Source organism: Galeopterus variegatus, unplaced genomic scaffold (assembly GCF_000696425.1).
Source record: "Galeopterus variegatus unplaced genomic scaffold, G_variegatus-3.0.2 Scaffold1543, whole genome shotgun sequence".
NCBI classification, from domain to species: Eukaryota; Metazoa; Chordata; class Mammalia; order Dermoptera; family Cynocephalidae; genus Galeopterus; species Galeopterus variegatus.
In genome coordinates, this window is record NW_007727654.1 from 40,188 (window position 1) to 50,686 (window position 10,499).

Below are 10,499 nucleotides of genomic sequence, written 5' to 3' on the forward strand. Positions count from 1 at the left end.
TGCACCATTGTAAAGTTGAAAAATCCTAAATCAAACCATCTACCCGGGCCGGCCTGTGGCTCACTCGGGAGAGTGTGGTGCTGATAACACCAAGGCCCCTGGTTTGGATCCCATATAGGGATGGCCGGTTCGCGCACTGGCTGAGCGTGGTGCTGACAACACCAAGTCAAGGGTTAAGATCCCCTTACCGGTCATCTTTTAAAAAAAAAAAAAAAATCCACCGAAGTTGGGGACTGTCTGTACTGCATATGAATGTGTGATGTTTTAGCCCATTTTCTGTTATTGCAAGTCAGTGGTGACTTTCATGAATAAAACAAGAGCTTTGAAGAAACAAATGATTACAGTTAACTCTGTTCACTGAAGACAATGTGGAACAGCACAGAACTGGAAACAATATAAACGCATCAGGTTTGAGAATGGGTATATGTTATGACACAGCCCTACAGGGGAAAACCAGAGCTGTTAAAAAAAGATATATACAAGAATTTCTCTATTATCTTTGCAACATTTCCCCAAATCTAAACTCATTTTGAAACAAAAAGATTATCTGAAAATATTAACAACACTTGGTTCAGGAACAGCTGGACCTCCACACGCAAAAGAATGAAGTTGGACCCCTACCTGACACCATGTACAAAAATTAACTCAAAATGGATCACAGGCCCAACCATAAGAAGCAAAACTATAAAACTCTTAAAAGAAAATCTGGGCATAAATCTTGGTGACCTCAGGTTAGGCAATGATTTCTTAACAATAAAACCAAAAGCACACATGACAAAAAGAAAAAATAGATAAATTGGACTTATCAAAATTAAAAACTCTTGGGCCGGCCCGTGGCTCACTCGGGAGAGTGTGGTGCTGATAACACCAAGGCCCCGGGTTCGGATCCCACATAGGGATGGCCGGTTCGCTCACTGGCTGAGCGTGGTGCCGACAACACCAAGTCAAGGGTTAAGATCCCCTTACCGGTCATCTTTAAAAAAAAAAAAAAAAAAATTAAAAACTCTAGTCCTTTAAAGGACACCATCAAGGTGGTAAAAAGACAACCCACAAAATGGAAGAAAATACTTGCAAAGCACATACTTGATAAGGGACTGGTATCCAGGGTATAAAAAGAACTCTTACAACTCTGTAATAACCCAATTAAAAAATGGGCAAAGCATCTGAATAGACATTTCTCTAAAACAGATGTACAAATGGCCACTTGAAAAGATGTTCCATATCACTAATCATCAGGGAAATGCAAATCAAAGCCTTCACACCCACCGGGGTGACTATAATCCAAAGACTAACAATAACAAGAGTTGGCAAAGATATGCAGAAACTGGAACCCTCACACACTGCTGGTGAGAATGTGACACGCAGCAGCTACTTTGGAAGACAGTCTGGTGATTCCTCAAAAGGATAGAGTTACCATATAATCCAGCAATTTTACTCCTAGGTGTATATCTGAGAGAACTAAAATCTTAAGTTTGCACAAAAACTTGTATGTGAATGTCCATATGAGCATTATTCACAACAGCCAAAAAATTGAAACCTCCCAACTACCCATCAACTGATGGATGGATAATAAACTGGGATGCACCTGTACAACGAAATGTTATTCAGCCATAAGAAGTAATAAAGTACACGCTACAACATGCATGGACCTGGAAAACATCACATCAAGTGAAATAAAGCCAGACACAAAAGGCCACACAATATGTGACTCCATTTATATGAAATGTCCAGAACAGGCACATGCATAGAGCCAGAAAGCAGATTAGTGGTTGCCAGGGGCTGGAGGAGGAGGAACGGGGAGTGACTGCTGATGGGGACAGGGCTTCTTTCTGGAGTGATGGAAATGTTCTGGAATTAAGATTGTGGTGATGGTTGCATAATCCTGCGAATATACTATAAAATACTGAATTGTGAAGACAGACTTCTACTTTTTATTTGTAAATCCTTCTCCATGATTTCATATCCTTGTTTTCTCCCTAACTCCCCTCCCTTCCAATATTTTATTATGCAAATTTCAACATACAGAAAAGTTAAAAGAACAGCTGGGTGAGTACCCACATGCACCTCACCTACACTCTGCAATTAACACTTTGTTTTATCACGTATCTATTCACTTATCCATCTAATGTATTTCTGATGTGTTTCAAAGTTAGTTACAGATATCAGTAACACTGATCTCTAAACACTCAGGGGCATTTCTCCCTGTATTTCACGTTTGTCCTGACTTCTTAAAATTTCCAAAGTAGCTCAGCTGCAACAATACAGAAGAGGGCACAAGAAATAGCAAACCATGTCCTGGGCCCCGCTAACTTTCTCAGCAACTGAAGCACAGTCACCTCCGTAGACCATCTGGACAATCCTTCCAACTCCCTCGCTGGACAGGATTTCCCTCACACGCTTCAGTGTTTACTCCATGTTTACTGTGTGCAAGCCACACAGCTGAAGTCAGCCTTTGCATACGGCTGTCACCTGGCCTTCGTCACTTTCAAAACATTTCCCTGTGCAGCCAGAATTTTTCAGCACATCATCAGTGATGGCATCGTGACAGCTGGGTGCACAGGCGTCCTTCAAGCTATCTGACCCTTTCCCTGTTCTTGGACATTTAGGTGATTTCCAGTTTTTTAATATCCCGGGAAAGCCAGTCGCTGCCTCCCTGAGAGTCCTTTCTGGAGAGACTCTTACTTCAACCACATCCCTCACTGAAAGAGTTGGCCTAGGTCAGGGGTTGGCACACTTTCTCTGTAAAGGACCACAGAGTAAATAGTTTAGGCTTTGCAGGCCTGGCAGTCTCTGTCGCAAGGACTCGATTCTACTGCTGTGACACAAAAGCAGCCACAGACATGAGCATGACTTCATGACGACAAAACTCCATTTGCAAAGACAGGCAGCAGGTAGATTGGGCCCATGAGTTGTGGTTTCCTGACCCGTGGCATAAGTGGTTACGCTGGAATCAAGAACCCCCAACCCAATTAGACCTGAGTGACACCAAGGTAGGCAATCGGTCTCTGCTTCCAGGGAATGAAATCAGGATGCTGGGCTACTGACTAAGCTGGTCTTCGAGAGCGGAGCTGGGAGGTCACGTAGCCTGAAGCTACCATTCTGGTCAGAGTATAGCAAATGAGGGAGTGAAGGAAGTTGGTCAGACAAGAGAGGATGCACAGAAAAGAACAGAATGAGGAACACAAGCTCGTCCCTGCCCCAGGACCTTTGCACATGCTACCTTCTGTGCTGCCACATTTTTCTCCAGTTCTGCAAATGGCAGACTTCTTCCTGTTCTTCAGGTCTTGACTTAAATGACACCTTCTCAGAGAGCCTTTCCCTGACCACCTGTGAAATTAGAAGCCCCCCTCCCATTTGCCACCTCACAATTGACTGTTTCCTATTTGCTTGTTTTTCTGTCCGTGCCCTACCTGTCACATTGTATACTCGCCGAGGCAAGGACTATGGCTGTTTTGGCCCCAGCTTCAACCCCAGATCAGCCCAGAATCAAGGAATGGGAACCTAGAGAAACAAAAGGCTGGAGTAGTCACCCAACACGATTCCATTTTCTGTTAGCCCCGGTTATGCTTCTTACACCTTTCTGCAAATTCCTTGATCTCTTCACAAGCCCTCTTTGTTCCTGGGTAGGGCTCATCCATGCTCCCTAATCCTCTCTGGCAAAGGAGGACACCTTAAGAAGGGTCCTTCTAGGAATACATCCTGGCCCTCCTCCTGGGCTCTAAAACACTTGCTAGAGACACAGTGAAACCCTCTCTTCCTCAGATCTCCTAAATCCTGGAATCATCTCCTCAAACAGCCACTGGGCTGGCCTAAGGGTCACCTAGCAACCCCAAATTCAGCATCTCAGTCACTTAGGACAGCGAATGGGAGGTGGCAAATGGGAGGGCAGCTCCCAGTTTCACAGGTGGTCAGGGAAGGACTCTCTGAGAAGGTGTCATTTAAGTCAAGACCTGAAGGACAGGAAGAAATCTGCCATTTGCAGAACTGGAAAAAGGTGTGGCAGCACAGGAGTAGACAACTTTTTGTCCTCTTCCTTTTGGGGGGAAGCATGTGGGGATGGACGCAGTGAGGCCAAAAACACCAGATTCTCCTCTCATATTTTCCCTGAGTCCACTTACTGTGAATCTCCAATTCATTAACAGCAGTATCAGAACTATGGGCCTAACGGTGGAAGAAAAAGCAATATGCTTGGAGTTTTTTTTTTAGTCTAATGAGAAAACCAAAGTAGGCATAAAAACAGAAATAAGGTCTGAATACATTTCTGCTGGCTTCCAGCAAGGCTGGAGCAGCATCTGGCCAGCACAGTGGACACTGAAGCCACATTTTCCACCATGGCAGCCGCCAAGTATATGCTAAACACACCAGAGCTGGCGAGAGGTGACAGGCCACGGGCTCAGGGAAGGCATCTCTTGGCAACCCCTGCCGAAGTGCCAGGCACAGCCCAGACTTGGAGAACACCATGTTCCAAGTGAAGCTACAGCCTGGTCCAGTGGGGGCCATGTCAGTGTAGTTTAACCCCTTTAAGTCCTAGGTTCTTCACTTTCTCAGAGTTCTTATTTTGCAAGCAGAAAGCATGACACAGAAGTGCAGACTGAAAGGACAGAGGATGACCATCTTGGTCATAATGGACAATGATGCTGAGGAGTTGACACTGAAGGACACAGGCAGGCCAGACTTACACGATCATGCAGAACATCATGAAAACATTCCACAGGGCAATGAAGATCCGAAAGTATCTGAGGCTCAGCAAGAACTCCCGGATGTTGTCACCTGGAAAGTCAGAAAGCACTTTTATGGCACAGCTAACATGCCCACTGTCACCGTGGCAGTGGGCTTTTGTGATTTCTTCCCATCCCACACCCTCTGCCCCCACCTTCCAGTGACAGTGCTGGCTTTTTCCTTGGGTCTCTTCTGCTTCCCCACCCTCAGAACTCAGGCTGTGGCTACCACTGACCAACTCCCTGAGAACACCAAGCCCCACAGCCTGATTGACTCCGGGAGCATGTGACCCAAGTCTGTCCAGTCGTAGTCAGCCCTGGGAAAGAGACACTTGCTTTCTGCCAGGCTTGCTGGGCTGGGAAGATGTGAGCTCGGACTACTAGAGTGGGGGTCTGCAAACTACAGCCTGCAGGCCAGATCCAGCCCATCACCTGTTTTTGTATGGCCTATAAGCTGCGAATGGTTTTTACATTTTTAAACAGGAAAAAAAAGAATCAAAAGAATATTTTGTGAGACACAAACATTACATGAAATTCAAATTTCAGTGTCTATAAATAAAGTTTTAGGGCCGGCCCGTGGCTCACTCGGGAGAGTGTGGTGCTGATAACACCAAGGCCCCGGGTTCGGATCCCATATAGGGATGGCCGGTTCGCTCACTGGCTGAGCGTGGTGCCGACAACACCAAGTCAAGGGTTAAGATCCCCTTACCGGTCATCTTTAAAAAATAAAAATAAAAATAAAAATAAAATAAAATAAAGTTTTATTGGCACATGGCCGCACCCATTCATTTACATACTGTCTCTGGCTGCTTTTGTACTATAATAGTAGAGTTGAATCCTTGCACCAGACACCATATGGCCCACAAAGCCTCAAATATTCACTATGTGGTCCTTTAAAAAACATGCCACCTCTGCTCTAGGGTCATCTTTGCCCACACAAGCCAGCCTGATGGTGAAACCAACACAGAAGAAAGGAGAATTAAGAGTGGAAAGCAGTCAGATGCTGGAGGGTTGATTTGAGACTGGAACCCAAGGGTGCCTAAAGACAATTCTACTCTTGCACATTTTAATTTGCTTTAACCACCTTGAGCTGGGTTTGTACTGTTTGCAATTAAAATAATCCTAATTTGGGCAAGTCAAATGGGAGGTTTATTTGGTAATGACTTCCTCTGATCTCCTCTGATGCCAAGAACAGAAACCTCTAAAAGGGCAGGAAATTTGGTCCATTAAAGACTCCAGAGACCTGGGTTCCAGAACCTTCCTCCAGGATTTCAAGTTGACCATCCTCCCTCTCTAACACTCCAGAGTGAAAAGTAGGGATCCAGATCAGGTGATCCACAAGGTGCTACCAAAGCATCTACACACTGGGGCTGTTCGGTAAGTACACGACAGAGTGCAAGCTCAGAAACTTTTATAGGGCTGGCCCGTGGCTCACTCGGGAGAGTGGTGCTAATAACACCAAGGCCATGGGTTCGGATCCCATATAGGGATGGCCAGTTAGCTCAGTGGGTGAGCATGGTGTTGACAACACCAAATCAAGGGTTAAGATCCCCTTACCAGTCATCTTTAAAAAAAAAAAAGAAAGAAAGAAAGAAACTTTTATGGCAACCTAACATCGCTGCACCATCCCAGCTCATAATCAGTGCATTGTCTTGCTGAGCAAGGCTTAGGTAAGTCTGGTATTATCCAACTAATGGGGTTAGCCATATGCAGTCCAGCACAACTGGAAACATTAAGAGACAGGTCTGTCCCCACCATGTTTGGGAGATGCTGCTTGGCAAGAACCTCCCCCAGCCCAGGATCATGAAGATGGGCCCTCCCACCATCAACAGGCACTGACCAAGCAGAAGCCAAGTGCAGGGGATACAGAAACGCACAAGACAGGTGTCCCTGGTCCAAGGAGCCCACGGGGAGAACAAATATTAATAAGTAATCACATATGATTATTCACCATGATGATTACTTTGTTGGGAACGTTCTGGTGTTCTCTGAACATACACTGGGGGAACCTGACCTAGCGTGTGTACGGCGGGGGCAGGTTATGAAGAAGCCACTGCGAGGGATGGCACAAGCTCTGAGCTCAAATGTGGGCAGGAGTGCGCTGCGGCTCAAATGCTGGCTCTGCCCTTCTTCTGCACAGGTGACCTGGGCCAGTCCCTGGACTGTCTGTGCCTATTTCCTCCCGTGTAAATGGGGGTGATGGGTGGCTGGGAAGACCTTAGCACAGTACCTGGCACACATGGGGCTCTTAACAAATGCAGCCACTATGGTATCAGGAGTCAGCCAGGCAAAGAGGATGGAGGGCAGGGGGCACTACCCACATGGGGCACAAGCGCAGGGTGCTGGCTGGAAGGAGCCTCGAGGGACAGCAAAGCTGGCTGGTAAGAGGCAGACCCCGAAGCATGCAGAGAGTTCCTGATCAGGGCAGAGTTGCCTTCCTGCCATCCCCATCCATTGCTGACACTCCAGCCACTTCTGAGCCCTTGTGCCAAATCTCTCACCCGCCACAGTCTATTCAGACCTGTAGAGCACAGCCACAGGGCCTGCTAGTGTCTTCCACATAGCAGATAAGCAATACATGGCTGCTGGATGGATGGTCGGTCTAGTGATTGACAGTACAACCTCTGGGGTCAGAAAAACCCAGGTTCCAATCCTGACTCTGTCACCGATTTGTTGTGTGGTGAGGGCAAATCAAGCCACATCTCTGAGCCTCAGTTTTCCTCATCTGTAAAATGAGGAAAAGACCCTTACCTTTTAGGGATGGAGGTGGAATAAAACACCAGTAGGAGGCACCTAACAGGGCAGCCACCCAGGGGCAGGCCCCCAATAAAGAGGAGCTGTTGGACTGTCTTCAAAACCTCTGCTCCTCAGAGTTCCCACATCCTCATGCAATGCTCTATCACAGCACCTATCACCTTAACTGTGATGCCACCTCCTCAAAGGACCTTTCCTCCACACACCCCAACTGGAGCAACCCCATCACCATCCTACATCTCCGTCATGTGCCATCCTTACCTGACATTATCTCCTTCACCATCTGTTCCTTGTTTAGGAACCATCTGTCCTACCCCATTTTAAGTTCCATGAGGCAGGGACTATATCCATCTTGTTTCCTGCTGCAGCACAGTGACCAACATGTAGTAGGTGCTCAATAAATGTTTGGTGGGTGAATGAATGAATGAATGAATGAATATAGGTTCCACCAGATTCCAAATAGTCACATGAATAAATTCAGCAAGGATTATAAATTCTGGAACCTGCAGAGACCAAGTAGGTGAGATGACATAAATATGATGGATAGGGCGGGTATGAGACAGTCTACTGGCCCTGCCTCAATGGGTCCAGCTTCTCAACCCTACTCAGTAGGTGCTAAGCGTTCTCCTAAATCTCGACTTGCAGGATGTTCCAATTTTCCAAAAAAAAAAATCAGACATCTAAATTATTATATAAAATGTCCTGATTTATTCAAAATCTAATGTTGGCATCTAACTTAAAAAACAAAACAAAACAGGTCTGCAGCACTCTGAAAGCAGTAACTACTTGTGAGGCTGCTCATTCATTCATTCATTCATTCATTCAGGTGCACTGGAGTGCTGGCACCTTGGGGATGAACGAAGACATGCTCCGGCTTCTCTGGAGCTCATAGTGAGCTCAGGGGTGAAGGGCAGACAGTAAGTAGCCAGATAACAGCACACAAAATGGAAAATTATAGGGCCGGCCCGTGGCTCACTCGGGAGAGTGTGGTGCTGATAACACCAAGGCCCCGGGTTCGGATCCCATATAGGGATGGCCGGTTCGCTCACTGGCTGAGCATGGTGCTGACAACACCAAGTCAAGGGTTAAGATCCCCTTACCGGTCATCTTTAAAAAAAAAAAAAAAAAAAAAGGAAAATTATAACTGCAGGAAGTGACATTAGTCCTGACTTATCTGGGAAGTCTGGTGGGAGAAAGAAGTAGGTGACAGAGGTGGGCAGGAAAAACAGAACACCCTCAGGCCCATCTCCGTCTCTCACTCCCACACTCAATTAAAAAGAAAACTGGGGAAAGACTTGGTGAGAAAGACCTGTCCTCTCTGAGATGGACCGTGCAATTCCAGGGTCCAGGAAAGAGGCCTTACCTGTGCTGGGCTCCCTCGACTCCTCCCCAAAGCCCTGCGTGTCCTTCTTCTTCCTACAAAGAGGAGCACACAGCATCAACTCTTGATGGGACATAAAGACTGCTCAGTCTCCTGACCCTAACACCCAGCTCAGAAAGCAGTGGACACTAAGCCTCAGCCCTAGCCCTGCTGCTGACGTGCTGTGTGACGGCAGGAAGTCCAATGTCCCTCTCTGGGCCATCACCTGCCCCATCAATCACAGCCAACCTGCAGGCCACCACTTGTCAGGGTGGACAGAGTGGTCTGGCAGCGGGCTGAGAGTCCAGGGTAGGGCTGTTTCTTGGGGAATGGGCCTGAGGCTCTCCTGGACTGTGAGCAGAGGAACGGAGGGTCCGGATTTAAAGTCTCGGGACACAGTGGAAGGTCAGGAGACTGAACCAGAATGGAGGCCTGGCCAGAGAGCGGGGCTGGGAAGCGGGGGCGGGGCCTGAGACAAGGGGGCGGGGCCCGCTCACGCTCGCGGGGGCAGGGCTACGGTTCGCCGGGAGGAGTCACCGCCTGGAGCGGCCTACTCACAGCTTAAAGTTGAGCACCGCCCCGGCATTCATCAGCAGCGTCCTGCGGAGAGAAAGTTATGGTTACTAGAGCCGCCCCCCATGCCGTCGAGGCCTCTCTCCCCAGCCTCTGATCCCCCTGATTACCCGAACAGCAGGATGTCCCCGATCATCGTTACGGCCGGAGCATCCGTCAGAACCGGAAGCGGAAGCCCCTGGGAGGGAGGGGAGAGAATCACAAACTGACCAATCCCAAAACGAGGCTGACGAGGGACGGGCCAATCGAAGGCCAAGGCAGGCAGGGTCCCGCACACTGAAGGCCACGCCCCCTGAGGAGGGAGCTAGCGCCCTTCCTCTCACGGGAAGCCCGGTGCGTCGGTGAGGGGGGAGAGGGACGAGCGTGTGACCTCACCCGCGGGGGAGGAGCTGTGTGGAGGCGGGTTTGTCACGCATTGGACGCGTGCTGCGCATGCGTGACGTTCAGCTAGCTGTAGGCTGCGATTGACAGCGATTTCTTCCCACACGCTGGGGTCGCGGGTCGGGTTACTGGCGAAAGGGAACCCCCGCTCTGACCACTGAGCAGCAAAAAGGGCGGGGTCCTGACCCTGTGCTCTCCCGCTACACGGGCCTCCCAACTGACTGGGCTCCAAAAGGGAGTCCTCCTGGGCCCCACGGGAGGCGGGGGTCCCCACCGAGCGGTCCCTACGGGGTCGGGGGTCCTGACGAACGACCCTGTGGGACAGGAGGGTCTTGACTCGGCTCCATAGAAGGCGGAGGTCCTAACCGAGCTGCACGGGGCACTGGGTCCTGACTGATGGGATCCCACCAGGGAGTGGGGGTCCTGGCTGGGCTCCACAGAGGTCGGAGGTCCCAATCGAGCTGCGTGGGGGCAAGGTCCTGATCGATGGGTCCCACAGGGACGGACGTCCCGCCTGGTTGGGCTCCATGGATGGGTCCGGCTTGCCTTCCACGGGGGCCCTGCACCTCCACCTCGCCGGGCTGAGTGGGGTCGCGATGGCCCGAGGGACAGGGTGTGGGATACCCGACCGTGTTTCCAGCTCCCTACGACTAGCCGTCGCCCCTCCTTTCCCGGGGGGCCGGGCCGGGGGTGGCGCCTGGCGGGCGGGGGCG

At 49.3% G+C, this 10,499-nt stretch overlaps 2 protein-coding genes across 2 annotated transcripts in view; one reads left to right on the top strand and one right to left on the bottom strand.

The window, feature by feature from the left end:
- SMIM7 (small integral membrane protein 7) overlaps positions 1-9,577 on the bottom strand; it is an 11,385-nt gene extending 1,808 nt beyond the window's left edge. The window contains exons 1-4 of the mRNA XM_008577572.1: positions 9,516-9,577; positions 9,391-9,432; positions 8,836-8,888; positions 4,680-4,770 (exon numbers count right to left, since the gene is read on the bottom strand). Of these exons, the coding sequence (XP_008575794.1) occupies positions 4,680-4,770; positions 8,836-8,888; positions 9,391-9,432; positions 9,516-9,541 (212 nt within the window). The 5' untranslated portion in view covers positions 9,542-9,577. The remainder of the gene's footprint in view (positions 1-4,679; positions 4,771-8,835; positions 8,889-9,390; positions 9,433-9,515) is intronic.
- An 805-nt stretch (positions 9,578-10,382) lies between these two features.
- Positions 10,383-10,499, top strand: part of TMEM38A (transmembrane protein 38A) — a 24,078-nt gene continuing 23,961 nt past the window's right edge. The window contains exon 1 of the mRNA XM_008577575.1: positions 10,383-10,399. Coding sequence (XP_008575797.1) covers positions 10,383-10,399 — 17 coding nt within the window. The remainder of the gene's footprint in view (positions 10,400-10,499) is intronic.